The sequence below is a fragment of the Leptodactylus fuscus genome, chromosome 9, assembly GCF_031893055.1.
Source record: "Leptodactylus fuscus isolate aLepFus1 chromosome 9, aLepFus1.hap2, whole genome shotgun sequence".
Lineage (NCBI taxonomy): Eukaryota > Metazoa > Chordata > Amphibia > Anura > Leptodactylidae > Leptodactylus > Leptodactylus fuscus.
This window is the reverse complement of record NC_134273.1, coordinates 84,166,035-84,191,429: the sequence shown is the minus strand read 5'-3', so window position 1 is coordinate 84,191,429 and position 25,395 is coordinate 84,166,035. Positions and strand designations below refer to the sequence as shown.

Sequence of the window (25,395 nt, the reverse complement as noted above, 5' to 3'; positions counted from 1 at the left end):
TGACATGTCAGAGTTAGCACTGTATGGCGGTATTATGTAGGCACTGTATGGGCTAATATTTAGGCACTGTATGGTGGCATTGTTTAACCCTTAGTTTGCGTGTTAAGATTGTATTCCATCGGTTGGCTTCCTGACTGCCATGACAAGTCAGCACCTCGCAATCTCACCACGTAGGATGCTGAGGGGGTGAAATAAGGCCCCCCAACCACCCAGATATATATCGATTGACCCCCCAGTATAATAATACCAGTGTCAGTTTGGTCATGTTTGGTCTGAACCAAACTCCTGGGCGAACCTTGTGAGATGTACCTTGCGAGGCTTGTCCAACATTTAGCCCTACTGTAATACATGACGTAAATAATCGCCATTAATTGTAATAGAATCTGCTTTGGTTGATAATTGCCCGGCCCTATTATCTACTCCAGACAGTCCTATCCCCTGTGTCTTCTATCCTGGTCTTAGGAACGATAATCCTTCTGACCTTAGGTATGTCGGGCCGTAGAATGGCTGGTCCAAAGAAGTTATCGGTGACGTATCTCAGTCCAGCGCCCGTCCGCGTGTTCCCTCCTTTGTAGGTCAGGGTTCTTATGGCCTGAATCACCTGGGACCCATTTTGGTATCGAGAAAAATCAAACTCTGTTCTAAAAAAAAAAAAAATTGAAAAAGATCATTCCAGATTAATTAACGCAACGAAGAAGTCAATTTAGGAGGATTATATAAACCTACACATGGGATGGCCCCGTCCCATTCCCCTCTAGGTAGTATATACAGGTATAGGGCTCCACTGCAGACCTTCTTCTTGGTGTTTTGTGAAGGTGGACATTGCATTTTTGGCTAGCTGTCAATAGTCACAACTTTTGCAACTTTTTGTAACTTTGTATCTGATTGGAGATTATTCCTAAGACTCTTTGCTCACATATCTACATTGCACTGGGGATTGCAGTAGTATTTCCCTCTCTGCCCCTGTACAGTGCAGGTGCTATAGTAGAAAGTGCTGGCAGGTTGGCACGGTGCACCTGCTCACTGGGAGCTCACTTTGTCTCCAGGCAAAAAACATAAAGGAACAAATCAATTTAATGGCTGCTGACGGATCCACATCAGAAATAAGATGTCACTTTCCCTTTTACTCCTTTGAGCAACAAATACCAGCATTTCCAGTATGGGGGTAAAAGTCTATGTCCCCTGGGGCATCCAAAGTTCTAGATGATGGATGGGGCCTTAAAGGGAATGTCTCACCAGATCCCAGCATAGCAATGCTGCCCCATGACAGATAGGTTAGGGTCTGTGTTCTCCTGGTGGATAGCTTCCTCTGTTCCCGTGATATCCCACTTTCTGTCAATAATTTTGCATGCCCTCAATAGTACCCTAAGCAGCTGCCTACTTCACCAACCCTTCATCCAAGTCCTGCCCACAGGCCACCACGCAACCCAACAACGGCAATACGCAACTTCTTATATATGGTCTACATCGGAAGACTCACCTGGGATCATCGCTGTATTGGACGACTCCGAATCGCACTCCGTCCTGACTGACAACATTAATAAAAGGGATGATCAATCCTTCCATAAAGGTCCGGATCATCCGGAAGTTCGCTCTTCCGATACTTGATGATCCATCGACCACAAATACGATATCTGAGTCGTAAATGTTGTCGCATCTTGCTGTAGAGAAGAGGAAATAGAGATGATGGACGTCAACCGTAACACAGCACATACAACATACATGCATGGACCAGGTATTAAAGGGGTTTTGGGGGGAGTTTGCAATATCTGATTGGTGGGGGTTGGATACCTGGAAACTCCGCAGATTGGCTGCCCAAAGTGGCAATGGTCCTCGGGTACTTATGCAGATTCCGCTTCATAGACTATGTGGATTGGTCACATGACCTGGTTTCATCTTGCTCCATCTTGCAATACCAAGCACAGCCACTATACAATATGTGGTGCTGTGCTAAGTATTCAGTTTAGAGGCTGCAGCACTCACCCAAATGCTGCGGTCACTTTACATAGCAGATCGTGGGGGCTCCAGTTTTCTCTCCCCCAACAATCCAAAATTGATCCCCTATTCTAAGTCCTGGAAAACCCCTATAAGCAGCCATTAGCTCAAGTTGATCTTAGACAGTTGTGTCTAATATAGGGGGCGCTGTTCTCTGGGACAAAAGGCTTTGTTATGATGTAAAGCAGCACTGGAAATCACAAACCGTTTTAAACTGAATATTCACTCTTTAACACCCCAAATAGGCCCACAATTTCAGTAAAATTCTTAATTTTTATCTGTCAATTCTCCATATATCTGATATTGCATCAAATCTGCTGCATAGACATTGTGGAATGACACAAATCTGCCTTCCTGTGGCCACCACTAGGGGGAGCTCAGGTGCTTATGGAATATTTGTATAGTAAATCATAAGCTCTTGGGCTCCCTCTAGTGGCAGCTGCAGGCATACACCATTAAAGGCATGTCTTTAAAGTAATCAAAAGACCTTGAAAAGAAACAGATCCCAATTTCTTGCCCCATAAACATTCCGTATAACCTCAATGTATTCATATCGCCACGGGCTGCCTTATCATGTTGTATATCCCTCTTATTATAACATGTCTGTACTAATAACTAAACATTAGACTTCTGCTTCCAAGCCCTGGAAATACAAGAACGTACATTTTTGTGCACAGATTAACCTTTTCTTGTACGACACCCTATAATTCTGTGCTGTACGGCTGTGTAATTACTTACTTAGATCATATCTGCTCTATTCACATCCAAAGCAGCGCGATTCAGAGAGGGTGGAATGATCTTAACTGTTTTAGGGCTGTATAAGTCAAAGGTCAAGCAGGAACCCATACAATTCTAAATGGAGCTTTGGGTGTGACTAGAGCATAAGATTGATACATTGTATACAGATTGCAGATAGTTTAGTCCATATATTACCAGTATATGATCAATATATAGTAACAATGACGGAAGAGGGGTGCGGACCCTCGCTCAGTTTGGCCTCTTACCCCTGGGGGTTTGTCCCTCACTTCTCTATGCGGACATGGGGCAGAGCTAAGACAATTTCTGGGCTTCCAGATTTGTGCACGTTCTTAAGCTCCTGTTTATGGGAACTTGAGATGTCTTGTAAATGATTTTGCAGAATTGACCGTAGGTGACCCCCGGGAGCTGCGCTCAGACCAGACCACAAACTAACTGATAGGGATGAAAATTCACAAACTGGTGGAACATTTCTCTGCCCGGGCTGAGGGGGCCCCGAGGAGGCTGCAGCCAAAAATCTAAACAGTCCAAGACCCAAAGTCCCAAATTAGAATCAGATTTATATGTGATAGTTCCATCTGAATAATCCTATGATATACCGTCCTCCGCTGCGGTACAGAGGGGTACAGCTATGGGCCCCAGGACCCAAAATTGGTTGTCCTATGCCCTTTACTAGTTGTGAGACCTTGCACAGGACTCCTCTTTCCAGCAGAGCTGCATTGCTAGCAAAGAAATAGGGATACGTCAGCCCAGGAGTCATGAAAAGGAAACCATCAGCAATATTGGTGCAGCTTCTTACCTTGCTGACTGTAGCTCTGTTCAGGGAATAATATCAGTGCATGCAGTGCTACTAATAGGGTGACTGACCCTATCATCTTCTATTCCTGCAAGACACAAAAAAGGACTGTCAGTATGGTGAAGGGGTTAGAGGGGCTCCATAGGCATCACATATGTAACATCCAGTATATAAGCCATCTCTATAACCTTCCATTTCAGTTTTCACTTTATTTCTAGCTTGTATTTTATTATGACAAAAATATATCACCATGTGGAAACCATCAATATGCAGGTTAGCTGCTGCTGGTGGATCTTTATACATAATTTCTTTTTTACTTGACAATTGAATTTCCAAATACTGAGAGAATACACTAACCCCAGCATGGTCTATTCATTACAAATAACATGAATCCATCAACAGCAGCTTACTGACGGTTTCCATATAGCAGTATTAGATTTCTCCAACACTGCAGGCTTGTGATTTTCTATATTACCTTGTCTATCAATTCCTTACGTTTCATAATATCTCTGCTGGCTTGGAGCAACCGGACAAAGCCCTTATAATAAGCCCTGGACAGGTTTCCATTCACTGACAGCAAACAGAGATCTTATGACACCTGTAGACACATAATGGCATGATACATTCTCTGTAAGGCTGCATTCACACAGAGTAACATTGGCGTTTTTTGTGCTTATTTTGGCACATAGCGACGCGTTAACGCCGCGTATACGCCGCGTTTGCGCCGCGCTATTTTGCGGTCGCGTTAGGCCGGGTTCACACGGAGTTACGTGCCGCGAGATTTGGCACGTAGACGCCGCGTGACCCTTTGCGTGCCGTACACGCTCCCATTCATTTCAATGGGAGCGGGGAGCGTATGCGCCGCGCTAGTTTGCGGCCGTGCATTTATTCACGGCTGCAAACTAGCGCGGCGCATACGCTCCCCGCTCCCATTGAAATGAATGGGAGCGTGTACGGCACGCAAAGGGTCACGCAGCGTCTACGTGCCAAATCTCGCGGCACGTAACTCCGTGTGAACCCGGCCTTAAACGGCGCAAATGCGGCGTATACGCGGCGTTAATGCGGTGCTATGTGCCAAAATAAGCACAAAAAACGCCAACGTTACTCTGTGTGAATGCAGCCTAAGGGGGCCACAACCTGACACGTTCCAGCTGCGGAGTGACTACTACCCCAATCATGGCTGAGCGCCGCCGACACGGTGAGAGTTGGAGTTTGGGAAACGGGAAACGGGTTAATAGTCCGGTAAATGTTATAAAGGAAATCTAATGTAAGAAATCTATTATCCCCTATGGAGAAAATTGGGAGCAGATTTACAGATTTATTTTACATCACCAAAAGCTGCATCTAATATAAAACATACAATGCGGGCAAAAGTCTCCTGAAGCCGGAGAAGGATCATAGGATAGGATAGGATAGGATAGAATAGGATAGGATAGGATAGGATAGGATAGGATAGGATGGGATGGGATAGGATAGGGTAGGATAGGATAGGATAGAAAAGAAAAGAAAAGGATAGGATAGGATAGGATAGGATAGGATAGGATAGGGTAGGATAGGATAGGGTAGGATAGGATAGGGCAGGGTAGGATAGGATAGGATGGGATAAGATAGGATAGGAGAGAATAGGATAGGATAGGATAAGATAGGATAGGATAGAATAGGATAGAATAGGATAGGATAGAATAGGATAGGATCAGATAGGATCGGATAGGATAGGGTACAACAGAACAGAACATAGAATAGGATAGGATAAGATAGAATAGAATAGGATAAGATAGGATAGAATAGGATAGGGTAGGGTAGGATAGGATAGGATAGAATAGGCTAGGATAGAATAGGATAGGATCGGATCGGATAGGATAGGATAGAACAGAACATAGAATAGAATAGAACAGAATAGAATAGAATAGAATAGAATAGAATAGAATAGGACAGGATAGGACAGGATAGGATAGGATAGGATAGAATAGGATAGAATAGGATAGGATAGGATAGGATAGAATAGGATAGGATAGAATAGGATAGGATAGGATAGAATAGGATAGAATAGGATAGGATAGGATTGGATAGGATTGAATAGGATAGGATAGGACAGGATAGGATAGGATAGGATAGAATAGGATAGAATAGGATAGGATAGGATAGAATAGGATAGAATAGAATAGGATAGAATAGGATAGAATAGGATAGGATAGAATAGGATAGGATAGAATAGGATAGGATAGGATAGGATAGAATAGGATAGGATAGGATAGGATAGGATAGAATAGAATAGGATAGAATAGGATAGGATAGAATAGGGTAGGATAGGATAGGATAGAATAGGATAGAATAGGATAGGATAGGATAGAATAGGATAGGATAGGATAGAATAGGATAGAATAGGATAGGATAGGATAGGATAGGATAGGATAGGATAGGATAGAATAGGATAGGATAGAATAGGATAGAATAGGATAGGATAGGATAGGATAGAATAGGATAGAATAGGGTAGGATAGGATAGGATAGAATAGGATAGGATAGGATAGGATAGGATAGAATAGAATAGGATAGGATAGGATAGAATAGGATAGAATAGGATAGAATAGGATAGGATAGAATAGGATAGGATAGAATAGGATAGAATAGGATAGAATAGGATAGGATAGGATAGGATAGGATAGAATAGGATAGGATAGAATAGGATAGAATAGGATAGGATAGAATAGTATAGAATAGGATAGGATAGGATAGAATAGGATAGAATAGAATAGGATAGAATAGGATAGAATAGAATAGGATAGAATAGGATAGGATAGGATAGGATAGAATAGGGTAGGATAGGATAGGATAGAATAGGATAGGATAGGATAGAATAGGATAGAATAGAATAGGATAGAATAGGATAGGATAGAATAGGATAGAATAGGATAGGATAGGATAGGATAGGATAGGATAGAATAGGGTAGGATAGGATAGGATAGAATAGGATAGGATAGGATAGGATAGAATAGGATAGGATAGAATAGTATAGAATAGGATAGAATAGGATAGGATAGAATAGGATAGAATAGGATAGGATAGAATAGGATAGGATAAGATAAGATAGGATAGAATAGGATATCACGGAGATACATAATGTATATAATGAGACGCGCAGGATCGGTGCACTGACAGGTGACACCTCTTTAAGGAGCAATATTCTTCCCTAGAAGCCACAAGAAGAAGACGAGTGAGCCATCTGTACCTGCATGATCAGACTACACGGGGTTTGTGCGTAGTCTGTAACCATGGAGCCACATAGGTTTGCAGAGGCAGTAACACTACAGAGTATAGCGGTGCTGTGTATACAGTATATATACCGGAGAATCTCAGGTGACGTCTTCTCTAATGAAAGACATCAGCGTTCCCTTTTATCTCTGTCTGACCATCCCATCCACGTTTCGTCTCTGCTGCCCAGATGTCTTCCAGCCCCCTCCCCACGTTCTACCCAAGCGTCCCATCTGGCTACCCCTTGGTCCTTGGTTCTGGAAACAGCGCAGTCCACACAATCTAACTATCCATTCGTAGTCTGTAACTATGGAAAGCTATAGGCGTGCAGGGAGCTGTATACAGTGCACCCTGTAAGATCAGTATACTGCACGGACCTTTCCGTATATTCTCATACAAACCAATGAGTCACATCGACCTCACTTATCCAAATATTTGCCTGTGTCTCTATACAGAGGGACAGAGCGGGTTATAGAGGAGGAAGGCCGGGTCTAAACACAGCTTCTTGGCAGTGGATGTGACTGTTCAGACCTCACATGCGGCCTATGATGTGGTTACGTCCATTAGCGCACTAAGCATGTTCTGTAGCATGTCAGGTGGAGGAGCTAATGGCCGCCTCATGAGCCTGCAGGCTTGTCAACGTCGAAGGGCCCATCACGTGAGAAAGCCGCATCCATCTTGACATTTGCTTTATTTTGGAATCCCTGGAATTTATGTAACTTTACTGCAGTTTAGCATCCACATGTGGCAGGAACGGGAGCTCAATATGGCCGCCTGACGTCTGCCATTCTGGGTACTGGCACACACATGTTGTCTGTTAACCCTTCATGGCTCACAAATCACATCACAGGCAATACATCCGTGTGACTTGTATCCTTCACCAGCTCGTATTAAATCTTCTCACAGCTACTTGTTTGAAGGCTAAAAGATGACATATGCCTTAAAGGGAGTGTGTCCCCGCATTCCAGCGTGTCAATCCAACCCTGCAGATAGATAGGTTAGGGGCTCCGGACTCACACAGTGTCTTCCCTTTGTGAATCGCGGCTTCTGCGGCCGAGTTTTCGCCTTTTTTACTAAGCTCTTTGGAGTCACAAGGAGGCGGCCATTGCTACAAACAGCTCATTTGTATATGGACGGGAATGGCGACATCTCGGCAACGCAGGCAGTGATTCACAAAGGGAAAACACCATCTGATTCAGGGGACCCTAACCGATCCATCTGCAGGACTTAGGTAATACGTTGGGTTCTGATGACAGACTCCCTTTAAGAAGTGCCACTGATAAGACCGTGAATTCTGGAACAGCCGCAATCACCACAAAGATGTTTTAGCTGAAACACTGTGTCCGAGGCCGCATCACTGAAGGCGCCCTGTCCTTCTCATGCTTGGAGGTGATTCCAGAAGGTGCGGAGGTGACTGATGGGAATGTTCTCCTATCTGTATCCAATGGAGATTTATATTAAAGCGCCTCTTGAAAGCCATAAGAAATTGCTGCATTAAGTATACTAGAACATTGCAAAACAAGGCTCTGGTGGACTGTCATGAGGTTGTAGATAAGAACCTGCAGTCATGGTGGTCTATTATGTCTGATCAACGACCCGGGCATGTTTCTGGAAAGTTTGGCTTGGATTTTCTTGAAGTGTTCTTCTCCCCGGTCTCCTCCACACATCCCATCTATCATATCCACCTTCATACTTATATCTAAAGCAATTTCCTTTGAAGTCCTGCTTGGGTTTGCCTTCCATAACCTCAGGTAAGAGGTGCAGGATCAGTCATACCCCCTGTGTGAGCTCATAATTTTGGCATGTCCCACTCTTGTCTGTTGCAGATCTCTTTGGTGTTTTTCGGCTTTGAAGCTCTCATAATATGACTTTTGTCTGAGCCGGAATCACATCGACAAGTGGTTTACAAGTGAGGCTGACATAATGATCATGGTGGAGGATGATACACCTGCAGGCTACGAATGCAGAACAGCTATGTGTAACCAATGTGCCCTGAGCAGCTAGAACGGTTCCAAAAAGATTCATTTAGCTCCCACACAAGTCTCCAAGATCTCCTATAAGGTCTTCAGCAATACTACTGGCTACAATTCTCCTCTCTATAATGACCCAATGGAGACTCTATGACGTTACACTCAATGATAACTCAGTAGACACATGTCCTCTCCACAGTCACCCAATAGACATGTCCATCCCTGATGACCAGGTAGACATATGTTCATTCCATGATGACCAGGTAGACATATGTCCATCCCTGATGACCCATTAGACACATGCTCACACCATGATAACTCAGCAGATGAATGTCCAGCCATGATGATCCAGGAGACAGATGTCCATTCCATTAGACCCAGTAGACAAAGGTCCATGTCGTGATGACCCAGTAGATGTGTCCATCCATAAAGACCCAGCAGATATGTGTCCATTCCACAATGACCCAATAGACACAAGTCCATTCCATGCTGGATTCATCAAAGAGACATGTCCATGCTATGATGATCCAGTAGATACATGTCCTTTCCATGTTCACTCCATGTTTACCTGGTAAACACATGTCCTCTCCAGGACACCCCAGTAGGTGAATGTTGACTGCATGATGGCCCAGTCAATACATGTCCTCTCTGTGATGACTTAACAGAAGGGTGTCTATGCCATGATGATCCTGTAGAGACCTGGTTATGCCACGATGACCCAGTAAACGTATCTATTTCATGATGACCCTGTAGACACGTCTTCTCCACAGGACACAGTAAGATCATGTCTATTCTTAAGTGACCCTGACGCACTTTGTAGTTCCTTGTTTCACACTGATATCATTGGTCATGGCCTAGTCATCGTGCTCATGTCAACTCTCTAGTAATCCAAGAAGATCATTTCTCTTTCTGGTTACACAGTAGGATCATGTCAGCTCTCTGTTGCCCACGAAGGTCATTCCTATTGGCTAGTTACACAGTAGGCTCATGTCTATAGTCAGGTGACTGAGGTGCATGCTATTATACTTTATGGAAGAAAAAAGGCTCTAAAGTTCTCCATAGAAGCTCTAAGCATTGCCCTGCACTGTACTGCTACAGATGTAACAATGGCACAAAGGCGGAATGAGGTCAAATATCTGTATCTCCACCTAGAACAGGAGGTTCTGGTAACATATAAAGGCTGAGATTCTCAGCTTACATACAATACCAAAACTGCAGGACAAAACATCCGGAGTTACTACTAGGGTTGAGCGATCGTGTTCGGAAAAGATCGGATTCCGATCGGCGATCGAGAAAATTTCACGATCGCGATCGGAATTCCGAACACGATCTTTTTAGGTAGGATCGAGATCAGTACTATTTCCCAAAATGCTTTGCTTAGCCTTCACACTGAGTATACGCTCCGCTCATTCTGAGTGGAGTGTATACTCAGTGTGAAGTCTCCGCTGCGGTTCCATAGGAATGAATGGAAGCAGCCGGCACACAGCCTTAACCCTCTGTGCGCCGGCTGTCTCCATTCATTCTAATGGGAGACTAAACTAACATCTCTAGTAGCTACTTACCTCCAGAGATGGCTGCTCCGGTCCCGGTGTTCTTCTTCGCCTTGCTGCCGCTCCATGCTGCTCTTCTCGCCTCGCTGCCGCCGCCTCCCAGGATAGTGTTTAAAGAGCTAGGAAGGCGGGGCTTGTGGCTTAGGAGAGTGTGGACGGGTACAGGGCGGGGAAACGTGACGTCTCCCCTCCCAGTACCCGCCAACACTCTCCTAACCTGGGAGGCAGGGGGCAGCGAGGCAAAGAAGAACGAGAACACCAGGCACCAGAGCAGCCATCTCTGCAGGTAAGTGGACACCAGGGGGGACTAAGTAGGATTAAAAAAAAATCCTCTGGCTACTTAGTGAGTCACTACACAGTGTGGATTCTAACAATTAAAGCGTTCAATTGTTAGATTCCATGCTGTATAGTGATTAGGATTGCTTTTAAAATCCGATCTCCAATTAATATAAAAATCCCATTGACTTGCATTGGGATCGAGATCGGGTTCGAATGAAAAATGATCGGAAATCGGATTTTAAAATCGATCCTGAAAAGTCAAGATCGGCTCAACCCTAGTTACTACTAGTTTGGAATGTGAGCCTTGTATGCCGCAGAGTTTGTAACTAGAAGATTCTCAATTAATTTCATATAAACTGAAAATCCATATGACACCAGGATGACTGTTCTAGGTGGCACAATCCATCCCTCACTAGGCAACGTCTGCGTCTGTATTCTACCTGGCCATGCCTAGTTACAGCAGCTGCTAGGGAGAACTTTAGAGCCATTGTCTACTAAAAGAAAGAAAAAAGAGTTAATAAAGTATATTACAAAAATATTCACCAAAAAATACAAAAGACAATAATATAAGAAAGTGAACTGACATAACAGGTTACTATTGGCATCTGATACACCACCCTGATGGGCCCTGGAATAAGTAACTGGTGTGCGGTGCTCTGTCCATCCAGTAAACACAGTAATCTGCATTCTGATATGTCATCCCCGGCTGTGGCACCGATCCAGGAAACATTGGTTTTACTGACAAGTCGGGGGATGACGGTGCAAAACTAAGGAACCAACTCAGGAAATCTAAAAACCAGTAGAGCGCAGCGCCTGCAAAATCCATCACAGGAATCGGAGCCCCAGCATTACCGGCCTGTGCACAGGAGCTGGGTTATATATAAGTCACATCAGTCCCAATAGGTGCACTCTCCTCCAGTCTGGAGCCATCAAGCTCATAACATTTCTATCAGATGTTTTCTGTATGTTTTTGTTATCTGTTTCTGGGAAAGCTGGGTGACCGGCCCCTGAGCAGAAGTGGAAAAGGAATCACTGCATACTTAGGAAGATGTGCTGCCAGAGGGATATGGAATGGAAGACATAGCTAGGTGTAATGTATGTACACAGTGACTGCACCAGCAGAATAGTGAGCGCAGCTCTGGGGTATAATACAGGATAAGTAATGTAATGTATGTACACAGTGACTGCACCAGCAGAATAGTGAGCGCAGCTCTGGAGTATAATACAGGATAAGTAATGTAATGTATGTACACAGTGACTGCACCAGCAGAATAGTGAGCGCAGCTCTGGAGTATAATACAGGATAAGTAATGTAATGTATGTACACAGTGACTGCACCAGCAGAATAGTGAGCGCAGCTCTGGAGTATAATACAGGATAAGTAATGTAATGTATGTACACAGTGACTGCACCAGCAGAATAGTGAGCGCAGCTCTGGAGTATAATACAGGATAAGTAATGTAATGTATGTACACAGTGACTGCACCAGTAGAATAGTGAGCGCAGCTCTGGAGTATAATACAGGATAAGTAATGTAATGTATGTACACAGTGACTGCACCAGTAGAATAGTGAGCGCAGCTCTGGAGGATAATACAGGATAAGTAATGTAATGTATGTACACAGTGACTGTACCGGCAGAATAGTGAGCGCAGCTCTGGAGTATAATACAGGATAAGTAATGTAATGTATGTACACAGTGACTGTACCGGCAGAATAGTGAGCGCAGCTCTGGAGTATAATACAGGATAAGTAATGTAATGTATGTACACAGTGACTATACCAGCAGAATAGTGAGCGCAGCTCTGGAGTATAATACAGGATAAGTAATGTAATGTATGTACACAGTGACTGTACCAGCAGAATAGTGAGCGCAGCTCTGGAGTATAATACAGGATAAGTAATGTATGTACACAGTGACTGCACCAGCAGAATAGTGAGCGCAGCTCTGGAGTATAATACAGGATAAGTAATGTAATGTATGTACACAGTGACTGCACCAGTAGAATAGTGAGCGCAGCTCTGGAGTATAATACAGGATAAGTAATGTAATGTATGTACACAGTGACTGCACCAGTAGAATAGTGAGCGCAGCTCTGGAGTATAATACAGGATAAGTAATGTAATGTATGTACACAGTGACTGTACCAGCAGAATAGTGAGCGCAGCTCTGGAGTATAATACAGGAGAAGTAATGTATGTACACAGTGACTGTACCAGCAGAATAGTGAGCGCAGCTCTGGAGTATAATACAGGATAAGTAATGTAATGTATGTACACAGTGACTGTACCAGCAGAATAGTGAGCGCAGCTCTGGAGTATAATACAGGATAAGTAATGTAATGTATGTACACAGTGACTGTACCAGCAGAATAGTGAGCGCAGCTCTGGAGTATAATACAGGATAAGTAATCTAATGTATGTACACAGTGACTGTACCAGCAGAATAGTGAGCGCAGCTCTGGAGTATAATACAGGATAAGTAATGTAATGTATGTACACAGTGACTATACCAGCAGAATAGTGAGCGCAGCTCTGGAGTATAATACAGGATAAGTAATGTAATGTATGTACACAGTGACTATACCAGCAGAATAGTGAGTGCAGCTCTGGAGTATAATACAGGATAAGTAATGTAATGTATGTACACAGTGACTGTACCAGCAGAATAGTGAGCGCAGCTCTGGAGTATAATACAGGATAAGTAATGTAATGTATGTATACAGTGACTGTAACAGCAGAAAAGTGAGCGCAGCTCTGGAGTATAATACAGGATAAGTAACGTAATGTATGTACACAGTGACTGCACCAGTAGAATAGTGAGCGCAGCTCTGGAGGATAATACAGGATAAGTAACGTAATGTATGTACACAGTGACTGCACCAGCAGAATAGTGAGCGCAGCTCTGGAGTATAATACAGGATAAGTAATGTAATGTATGTACACAGTGACTGTACCAGCAGAATAGTGAGCGCAGCTCTGGAGTATAATACAGGATAAGTAATGTAATGTATGTACACAGTGACTGTACCAGCAGAATAGTGAGCGCAGCTCTGAAGTATAATACAGGATAAGTAATGTAATGTATGTACACAGTGACTGTACCAGCAGAATAGTGAGCGCAGCTCTGGAGTATAATACAGGATAAGTAATGTAATGTATGTACACAGTGACTGCACCAGCAGAATAGTGAGCGCAGCTCTGGAGTATAATACAGGATAAGTAATGTAATGTATGTACACAGTGACTGCACCAGCAGAATAGTGAGCGCAGCTCTGGAGTATAATACAGGATAAGTAATGTAATGTATGTACACAGTGACTATACCAGCAGAATAGTGAGCGCAGCTCTGGAGTATAATACAGGATAAGTAATGTAATGTATGTACACAGTGACTGTACCAGCAGAATAGTGAGCGCAGCTCTGGAGTATAATACAGGATAAGTAATGTAATGTATGTACACAGTGACTGCACCAGCAGAATAGTGAGCGCAGCTCTGGAGTATAATACAGGATAAGTAATGTAATGTATGTACACAGTGACTGCACCAGTAGAATAGTGAGCGCAGCTCTGGAGGATAATACAGGATAAGTAATGTAATGTATGTACACAGTGACTGCACCAGCAGAATAGTGAGCGCAGCTCTGGAGTATAATACAGGATAAGTAATGTAATGTATGTACACAGTGACTGTACCAGCAGAATAGTGAGCGCAGCTCTGAAGTATAATACAGGATAAGTAATGTAATGTATGTACACAGTGACTGTACCAGCAGAATAGTGAGCGCAGCTCTGGAGTATAATACAGGATAAGTAATGTAATGTATGTACACAGTGACTGTACCAGCAGAATAGTGAGCGCAGCTCTGGAGTATAATACAGGATAAGTAATGTATGTACACAGTGACTGTACCAGCAGAATAGTGAGCGCAGCTCTGGAGTATAATACAGGATAAGTAATGTAATGTATGTACACAGTGACTGCACCAGCAGAATAGTGAGCGCAGCTCTGGAGTATAATACAGGATAAGTAATGTAATGTATGTACACAGTGACTGTACCAGCAGAATAGTGAGCGCAGCTCTGAAGTATAATACAGGATAAGTAATGTAATGTATGTACACAGTGACTGTACCAGCAGAATAGTGAGCGCAGCTCTGGAGTATAATACAGGATAAGTAATGTAATGTATGTACACAGTGACTGTACCAGCAGAATAGTGAGCGCAGCTCTGGAGTATAATACAGGATAAGTAATGTAATGTATGTACACTGTGACTGCACCAGCAGAACAGTGAGCGCAGCTCTGGAGTATAATACAGGATAAGTAATGTAATGTATGTACACAGTGACTGTACCAGCAGAATAGTGAGCGCAGCTCTGGAGTATAATACAGGATAAGTAATGTAATGTATGTACACAGTGACTGCACCAGCAGAATAGTGAGCGCAGCTCTGGAGTATAATACAGGATAAGTAACGTAATGTATGTACACAGTGACTGCACCAGCAGAACAGTGAGCGCAGCTCTGGAGTATAATACAGGATAAGTAATGTAATGTATGTACACAGTGACTGTACCAGCAGAATAGTGAGCGCAGCTCTGGAGTATAATACAGGATAAGTAATGTAATGTATGTACACTGTGACTGCACCAGCAGAACAGTGAGCGCAGCTCTGGAGTATAATACAGGATAAGTAATGTAATGTATGTACACAGTGACTGTACCAGCAGAATAGTGAGCGCAGCTCTGGAGTATAATACAGGATAAGTAATGTAATGTATGTACACAGTGACTGCACCAGCAGAATAGTGAGCGCAGCTCTGGAGTATAATACAGGATAAGTAATGTAATGTATGTACACAGTGACTATACCAGCAGAATAGTGAGCGCAGCTCTGGAGTATAATACAGGAATTACAGTAAGAGCTCTTGTACCCAGTCACGACACATCTGTATCTTACATTTGGATTTTATATGGCGACCCAGGATCGGTGTGATTATAGTGTACGGAGCAGCTTCCTCTATATTACAGATCCGGGCAGGATATAGAGCAGGACATCTGTTTGCTCAGCACTATAATCCTAACCTGTATAGGTGTGTCCCTCTCATGCTGTAATGTATAGCCCGGGGCCTGGAGCTCTCCACCCATCATCTACAGGATTTCTCATACCGCACACGACATGCTTGCAGGCTATACATTATCATGCTTTAACCCTCTATTACTATGATGCTAGCTATTAATAGCAGTAACCAGTCGGGGTTACATCATTCTTCATCAGGTTTGCAGGTAGATTTGCATTTTTCTATAGAGCCACATATTATAGCGTGACATTGTTAAAGGGATAGTCCAGTGGGTGATTTGATATGTTGGGACATTGTTAAATATAAAATGTCTGTTACATAACTACAATTCCCAGGATGCCCTGTTTGTTATCATGCCATCCCCTTTTAGTAGCCTTACTTCCCCTTTAATTGCTCATTACAACAAAACGTGATCATTTTCCTATAGGACAAAGGTAAGGAACAAATAGAGGAATGCAACCCTGCGGACTGCAAAGATGGAAGTCCAGACATGTCAGGATCATCACCGAGCACACAATGTGACCGCCAAACCTGCTGTAATAGAGAGGAACATCCAACATTCATCTTGTGTGGACCTTTTCCTAAACACCGTGTGTTCACTCTTCCTGCATCCGTTGTACTGAGGAAGGTCTATTGACCGAAACGTCTATGTATTTGTATAACTATAAACGCATAAAAAGTTTCCACTGAGTGCTAGAAAAATCCTTTCTTCATTGAATATGGCGGTGAGATGCCTTTTCTGAGCACCTAACTCATTGTATACCGAGTGACGGATCATTATATTTAAGCTTTTATAATCTGAAGACATTTTATCTTTATTGCTTTTCTTGTTGTAGTTGAAGCCTCTTTCTGTGTGAGGTCTCAGAGACATAAATAAGTGCCCCCCCCCCCCATGTATTGGTCCACTGAGCCACAGACTGAGGACTTTCCAGGCCCTTTGACATCCTGAGGGGCCGGTTCTGCTTCATTGTAAAGGCCACGGCTGGAGATTGGCGCTCTCAGAAGACGCTCATTGTGCAGCTGCCAAGGAGACATCTTCCCCCCTATTTATGGACGAGGCAACCTCTGCTCCCTCTTTCCTATTCTTGGCCGTAGCTGTGATAGATTATGGCTTCAGCGACATGTGCGATTCCTACTGTTTAGCTGAAGTGCAGAAATGCCAATTCCATGGGGCCTCTCCTAGAAACTGGACCTGGATGAGCTCGAAAACAGATCATTGTAGACTTATCACTGGGGGCTATGCTGCATGTCACCCAGCTCTGCATAGATCCTCAATGGCATATAAATGTGCTTCGCCTTTTGATTCACCTCTGTGTCAGTCTTTACTATATTTTTAGCATTAGATTCATGAATCAGCTAGCTCAGGATGAACAGAGGAACAGTTACATAGTATCTGATGTTATTCTGTATTATGCTAAATTGTATCAGGGCATAAAAAACCAGAATGTACAGTGTGAACGAGTCTTTATAATGTGATACTAAGCTCCAAATCTCCATCACACAACCATAAAGTTACATAATATAATGCTAGCTGCCTGCAGCGACCAGTAGGGGGAGACGGTGTACAGTCTGCATACAAATGAATACAACTCCTATTCAAGTCAATAATGAATCTCCCCTGGGGATAGCCAGATAGAAAGACAGATAGATAGATAGATAGATAGATAGATAGATAGATAGATAGATAGATAGATAGATAGATAGATAGATAGGAGATAGATAGATAGATAGATAGATAGATAGGAGATAGATAGATAGATAGATAGATAGATAGATAGATAGATAGGAGATAGATAGATAGATAGATAGATAGATAGATAGATAATAGATAGATAGATAGATAGATAGATAGATAGATAGGAGATAGATAGATAGATAGATAGATAGATAGATAGGAGATAGATAGATAGATAGATAGATAGATAGATAGATAGGAGATAGATAGATAGATAGATGATAGATAGATAGATAGATAGATAGATAGATAGATAGATAGATAGGAGATAGATAGATAGATAGATAGATAGATAGATAGGAGATAGATAGATAGATAGATAGATAGATAGATAGATAGATAGGAGATAGATAAATAGGAGATAGATAGATAGATAGATAGATGATAGATAGATAAATAGGAGAGAGATAGATAGATAGATAGATAGATAGATAGATAGATAGATAGAAGATAGATAGATAGATAGATAGATAGATAGATAGGAGATAGATAGATAGATAGATAGGAGATAGATAGATAGATAGATAGATAGATAGATAGATAGATAGGAGATAGATAGATAGGAGATAGATAGATAGATAGATAGATAGATAGATAGATAGATAGATAGATAGATAGGAGATAGATAGATAGATAGATAGATAGATAGGAGATAGATAGATAGATAGATAGATAGATAGGAGATAGATAGATAGGAGATAGATAGATAGATAGATAGATAGATAGATAGATAGATAGAAGATAGATAGATAATCACATAGTAACATGCTCCTAGATTTTGGCTTCCCTCTCCAGTATCTCGGGTTGGCGGTGTCGGAGGGCGAGGTCCTTTTATACTTTGCTGTTTGATGTATTGGAGAATAATCCTTAGACATGGCCGCACCTTCTATCCCAGCCCAGGTAGACTGTACATGACATGTGAGGTCTCCCCTCCGCAGAACACCATTACATTCCATGATGATAACCCCTATCGTCCACATACAGCGCGGCCGGGGGGGAGTAGTACTGATCTATCACAATGATCGCCAAATGGTGACCCTCCTGTGCTTCCTAAAATACAACTCTCAGCATGGCCTGAAATTGTAGAGCCTATAGTGCCAGTCTCATTACATCCTCCATAGTTACAGTCTCATTATATCCTCCATAGTGCCAGTCTCATTACATCCTCCATAGTTACAGTCTCATTATATCCTCCATAGTGCCAGTCTCATTACATCCTCCATAGTTACAGTCTCATTATATCCTCCATAGTGCCAGTCTCATTATATCCTCCATAGTGCCAGTCTCATTACATCCTCCATAGTGCCAGTCTCATTATACCCTCCATAGTGCCAGTCTCATTACATCCTCCATAGTTACAGTCTCATTATATCCTCCATAGTGCCAGTCTCATTATATCCTCCATAGTGCCAGTCTCATTACATCCTCCATAGTGCCAGTCTCATTATACCCTCCATAGTGCCAGTCTCATTACATCCTCCATAGTGCCAGTCTCATTACATCCTCCATAGTGCCAGTCTCATTATATCCTCCATAGTGCCAGTCTCATTACATCCTCCATAGTGCCAGTCTCATTACATCCTCCATAGTGCCAGTCTCATTATACCCTCCATAGTGCCAGTCTCATTACATCCTCCATAGTGCCAGTCTCATTACATCCTCCATAGTGCCAGTCTCATTACATCCTCCATAGTTACAGTCTCATTATATCCTCCATAGTGCCAGTCTCATTATATCCTCCATAGTGCCAGTCTCATTACATCCTCCATAGTGCCAGTCTCATTATACCCTCCATAGTGCCAGTCTCATTACATCCTCCATAGTGCCAGCCTCATTACATCCTCCATAGTGCCAGTCTCATTACATCCTCCATAGTTACAGTCTCATTATATCCTCCATAGTGCCAGTCTCATTATATCCTCCATAGTGCCAGTCTCATTATATCCTCCATAGTGCCAGTCTCATTACATCCTCCATAGTGCCAGTCTCATTATACCCTCCATAGTGCCAGTCTCATTACATCCTCCATAGTGCCAGTCTCATTACATCCTCCATAGTGCCAGTCTCATTATATCCTCCATAGTGCCAGTCTTATTACATCCTCCATAGTGCCAGTCTCATTATATCCTCCATAGTGCCAGTCTCATTACATCCTCCATAGTGCCAGTCTCATTACATCTTCCATAGTGCCAGTCTCATTACATCCTCCATAGTGCCAGTCTCATTACATCTTCCATAGTGCCAGTCTCATTACATCCTCCATAGTGCCAGTCTCATTATATCCTCCATAGTGCCAGTCTCATTACATCCTCCATAGTGCCAGTCTCATTACATCTTCCATAGTGCCAGTCTCATTACATCCTCCATAGTGCCAGTCTCATTACATCCTCCATAGTGCCAGTCTCATTATATCCTCCATAGTGCCAGTCTCATTATATCCTCCATAGTGCCAGTCTCATTACATCCTCCATAGTGCCAGTCTCATTACATCTTCCATAGTGCCAGTCTCATTACATCCTCCATAGTGCCAGTCTCATTACATCCTCCATAGTGCCAGTCTCATTATATCCTCCATAGTGCCAGTCTCATTATATCCTCCATAGTGCCAGTCTCATTACATCCTCCATAGTTACAGTCTCATTATATCCTCCATAGTGCCAGTCTCATTATATCCTCCATAGTGCCAGTCTCATTATATCCTCCATAGTGCCAGTCTCATTATATCCTCCATAGTGCCAGTCTCATTACATCCTCCTTAGTGCCAGTCTCATTATACCCTCCATAGTGCCATTCTCATTATATCATCTATAGTGCCAGTCTCATTACATCCTCCATAGTGCCAGTCTCATTATATCCTCCATAGTGCCAGCTTCATTACATCCTCCATAGTGCCAGTCTCATTACATCCTCCTTAGTGCCAGTCTCATTATATCCTCCATAGTGCCAGTCTCATTATACCCTCCATAGTGCCATTCTCATGATATCATCTATAGTGCCAGTCTCATTACATCCTCCATAGTGCCAGTCTCATTACATCCTCCATAGTGCCAGTCTCATTACATCCTCCTTAGTGCCAGTCTCATTACATCCTCCATAGTGCCAGCCTCATTACATCCTCCATAGTGCCAGTCTCATTATATCCTCCATAGTGCCAGTCTCATTATATCCTCCATAGTGCCAGTCTCATATCCTCCATAGTGCCAGTCTCATTACATCCTCCATAGTGCCAGCCTCATTACATCCTCCATAGTGCCAGTCTCATTATATCCTCCATAGTGCCAGCCTCATTACATCCTCCATAGTGCCAGTCTCATTACATCCTCCATAGTGCCAGTCTCATTATATCCTCCATAGTGCCAGTCTCATTACATCCTCCTTAGTGCCAGTCTCATTATACCCTCCATAGTGCCAGTCTCATTACATCTTCCATAGTGCCAGTCTTATTACATCTTCCATAGTGCCAGTCTCATTATACCCTCCATAGTGCCAGTCTCATTATATCCTCCATAGTGCCAGTCTCATTACATCCTCCATAGTGCCAGTCTCATTACATCCTCCATAGTGCCAGTCTCATTATACCCTCCATAGTGCCATTCTCATTATATCCTCCATAGTGCCAGTCTCATTATATCCTCCATAGTGCCAGTCTCATTACATTCTCCATAGTGCCAGTCTCATTACATCCTCCATAGTGCCAGTCTCATATCCTCCATAGTGCCAGTCTCATTACATCCTCCATAGTGCCAGTCTCATATCCTCCATAGTGCCAGTCTCATTACATCCTCCATAGTGCCAGCCTCATTACATCCTCCATAGTGCCAGTCTCATTACATCCTCCATAGTGCCAGTCTCATTACATCCTCCATAGTGCCAGTCTCATTACATCCTCCATAGTGCCAGTCTCATTACATCCTCCATAGTGCCAGTCTCATTATATCCTCCATAGTGCCAGTCTCATTACATCCTCCATAGTGCCAGTCTCATTATATCATCCATAGTGCCAGTCTCATATCCTCCACAGTGCCAGTCTCATTACATCCTCCATAGTGCCAGTCTCATTATATCCTCCATAGTGCCAGTCTCATTACATCCTCCATAGTGCCAGCCTCATTACATCCTCCATAGTTACAGTCTCATTATATCCTCCATAGTGCCAGTCTCATTACATCCTCCATAGTGCCAGTCTCATTATATCCTCCATAGTGCCAGTCTCATTATATCCTCCATAGTGCCAGTCTCATTACATCCTCCATAGTGCCAGCCTCATTACATCCTCCATAGTGCCAGTCTCATTATATCATCCATAGTGCCAGTCTCATATCCTCCACAGTGCCAGTCTCATTACATCCTCCATAGTGCCAGTCTCATTATATCCTCCACAGTGCCAGTCTCATTACATCCTCCATAGTGCCAGTCTCATTACATCCTCCATAGTGCCAGTCTCCTTATACCCTCCATAGTGCCAGCCTCATTACATCCTCCATACTGCCAGTCTCATTATATCCTCCATAGTGCCAGCCTCATTACATCTTCCATAGTGCCAGATTCATATCCTCCATAGTGCCAGTCTCATTATATCCTCCATAGTGCCAGTCTCATTATATCCTCCATAGTGCCAGTCTCATTATACCCTCCATAGTGCCAGTCTCATATCCTCCATAGTGCCAGTCTCATTATACCCTCCATAGTGCCAGTCTCATATCCTCCATAGTGCCAGTCTCATTATATCCTCCATAGTGCCAGATTCATATCCTCCATAGTGCCAGTCTCATTATATCCTCCATAGTGCCAGTCTCATTATATCCTCCATAGTGCCAGTCTCATTATACCCTCCATAGTGCCAGTCTCATATCCTCCATAGTGCCAGTCTCATTATATCCTCCATAGTGCCAGTCTCATTATACCCTCCATAGTGCCAGTCTCATATCCTCCATAGTGCCAGTCTCATTATATCCTCCATAGTGCCAGCCTCATTACATCTTCCATAGTGCCAGATTCATATCCTCCATAGTGCCAGTCTCATTATATCCTCCATAGTGCCAGTCTCATTATATCCTCCATAGTGCCAGTCTCATTATACCCTCCATAGTGCCAGTCTCATATCCTCCATAGTGCCAGTCTCATTATATCCTCCATAGTGCCAGTCTCATTATAACCTCCATAGTGCCAGTCTCATTACATCCTCCATAGTGCCAGTCTCATTATACCCTCCATAGTGCCAGTCTCATATCCTCCATAGTGCCAGTCTCATTATATCCTCCATAGTGCCAGATTCATATCCTCCATAGTGCCAGTCTCATTATAGGGCACATAACTCTAGACACATTGAATGGTCCATAGGACTAGTGTCACTATAGTCCACACAATGCCAGGCACCTGGCCATAGTGCCAACAGTGCCACATTCATTATAGTCCTCCCTATACATTGTATTACCTATAGTGCCAGTCTACACATTGTAGTGGCCAAGGAGCCAGAACATCATAGTCCTCACAGTGTCACAGATAGGTGCCCATAGTGCCAGCCTCATTATATCCTCCATAGTGCCAGCCTCCATATAGCCCTCATCCCTGTCACTAGAGGTTGGTACAGACATGGAGGACAGTCCAATATAAGTTACATGTGCGGGTATAATGTATAAGGAAAATGTTTGTTCTCGTATCGTGTTAGCCAGTGGGTTGGAAATATAAAAAAACAAAAAAACTTGCTAGTCTTCAGTAGTTGATCCCTTTTTAATGGCTCACTAATAATGACGACAGATACAACGTTTCCGAACCTCTCAGGTCCTTTATCAAGTAAATGTATAATGTAGCACCTGGTATATGTATGGTATGGTATGTATGGTATAATGTAGCACATGTGCCCCCCCCCCCCCCCCCCACAGTCATAACCTGCCTGACACGACTGACCAGCATCATATATTGGTTCCTCCACATCTGCGCTCACTTTGGCGTGCACTTTGCACATTTGCGTAGAATCGGCACGCCATCTATTACTTCAGACTTCCTTTCATTTTAGTCCAAGAATAACCCTGCAGGGATACACGAGGTCGGGTCAGGAATGTGACAGCGAGAACTTCCGAGGAGAAACCACCACGGCGCTGACTGTCCTGGAAGATGCAAACTCCAGGGGCAATAGCAAAGGGTATGGCGGTGTCCAATGAAAAAAAATCGCCTCTGTCCTGATGTCTGTATAGAAAAAGTGGCAGATCTCAGGACAGAATGGCCATGGCGTCAGGAGAATGCAAAGGCCCGGATGACGCATGTGTTAGTATTATGGCAGTGAAGGGGTTAACGTGACAATAACAGGTGAAGGGGATACTATAACCTACCGTATAAGAAAGACGCTATAGGGACGGCGTAGTACCACCTGGTACCTGAGCGGACCCCATGCAGCACCAGTATTATCAATGGCACATGGCTGCACAGGAAGGGGTTAATAACACGTTCCCGGCGCTGCAAGTTTCGCCATTGATTGGCGCTGGATACAATATACGACGTTCAGAATTTCGTACAACTTCCATTGACTGCTATGAATTGCGAGTCTGTGCAAGTATCGAACCCTGAGTACCCATAGAGGGCTGGCAGGACACCCACCTACTGCGCCCAAAACCAACAGGCAAGGGAGAACCCAAAACCAGGGACGGGTACCAGAAGCACAGCACAACCCAATATTGCAATAATGCAAAAATATTATTACTTTATCATTTGTATCTGTTTCTGGGAAAGCTGGGTGACAATCAGTATTGCACTGTCACACACAGCGGGTTTTGGCGCAGATTTCGGTGCATTGAACATCAGGGCTTGTTCTGAAGGCCGGCACATTATTTGTGGTCACAGAAATCTGACACATGAGATTTGTTGCAGATATTTCTGCGCCTCAGGATCAGTTCTGCACCTCTGAGCGGGGATGTTTCTGCTCCAAGCACATGGCTCTCTGGAGTCGCATGCAGGTGAATGGCACCATCACATGTGAGCGGAGCCTTATAGCACCCAGCTTTCCCACAGTCCCACACCCCTCTGCAGGAACGTTTTGCAATGCAACATCTATCAAAGTCTCTGCAAAAATCTCAAACATTTACAAAAATAAAAGGAATTTAGTGTGAACCTTACCTTTGCTGTAGGTGCATAATCCACAGTGCGGCCCCTTCCCCTTCCTATAGGCGGCTGGGGGTTGTAGTCCCGGTGACCCCGTCACTTCTCTCTTCTTCTGCCTCCGGTCTCTTCTGCTAATTCACTTTCTGCACTGGAAAAATTAGAAAATCCTTGGAAAAAAAATGCATGAAAGGACTCCCCAAATTTTGCTCTCCAGGTTCCTCTTTTGCTCCTTTCTGTGTCGTCGCCTCTCCCAGATTTTTTTTAGCCTGTACCCTAAAGCTACACGAAAAGTTCCAGCTCAGTAAGTAATCCCCCAGCCCGTCCCCCCTGCTCACAGCCAATAGATAGAAAGATATGGAAATCCCAGCTACAAACTCCTGCCAGCCAGGTGAATGGACGCCGGACTGTGTGGGACAGATTCTCCCCTCTAAGATTTCACTGGCTCCGCCCCCTGTCTGCAAGAAGAAGGGGGGGGGGGGTGATTTATTAACAACCAGAAAGCCAAAGAGTTATAGGAAGCAGCTGGAGATGGAGAATCCCTTGTAGTCTTATCATTAGATGGCTGCTTTTATGTTCCAGAAACAGCGCCACCCATGTCCTCAGGCTGTGTGCGGTATTGCATTTTGGCCAAATATATGTCAATACTGCAATACCAGCTTATGAATAAGTGTGGCGCTGTTTCTGAAAAAAAAAATTGATAATTTCACCTAATCTTTGACATCTCCTAATATTCTACTGCCTAAAATATTGTAGCAGAAAGCAGAGGGCACATGGAGAGGTCTGGCTGTGCAATGTGCCATGTCTATACTCTCATACTGCAGTCATATTGGTTTATAGCAGGGGTAGGGAACCTTCGGCTCTCCAGCTGCTGTGAAACTACAACT

General features: G+C 43.5%; 1 protein-coding gene across 1 annotated transcript in view; it reads right to left on the bottom strand.

Moving 5' to 3' along the window:
* Positions 1-24,605, bottom strand: part of COL7A1 (collagen type VII alpha 1 chain) — an 87,183-nt gene extending 62,578 nt beyond the window's left edge. Inside the window, exons 1-4 of the mRNA XM_075286193.1 lie at positions 24,527-24,605; positions 3,551-3,635; positions 1,481-1,661; positions 482-641 (exon numbers count right to left, since the gene is read on the bottom strand). Of these exons, the coding sequence (XP_075142294.1) occupies positions 482-641; positions 1,481-1,661; positions 3,551-3,626 (417 nt within the window). The 5' untranslated portion in view covers positions 3,627-3,635; positions 24,527-24,605. The remainder of the gene's footprint in view (positions 1-481; positions 642-1,480; positions 1,662-3,550; positions 3,636-24,526) is intronic.
* Positions 24,606-25,395: the final 790 nt, after the last annotated feature.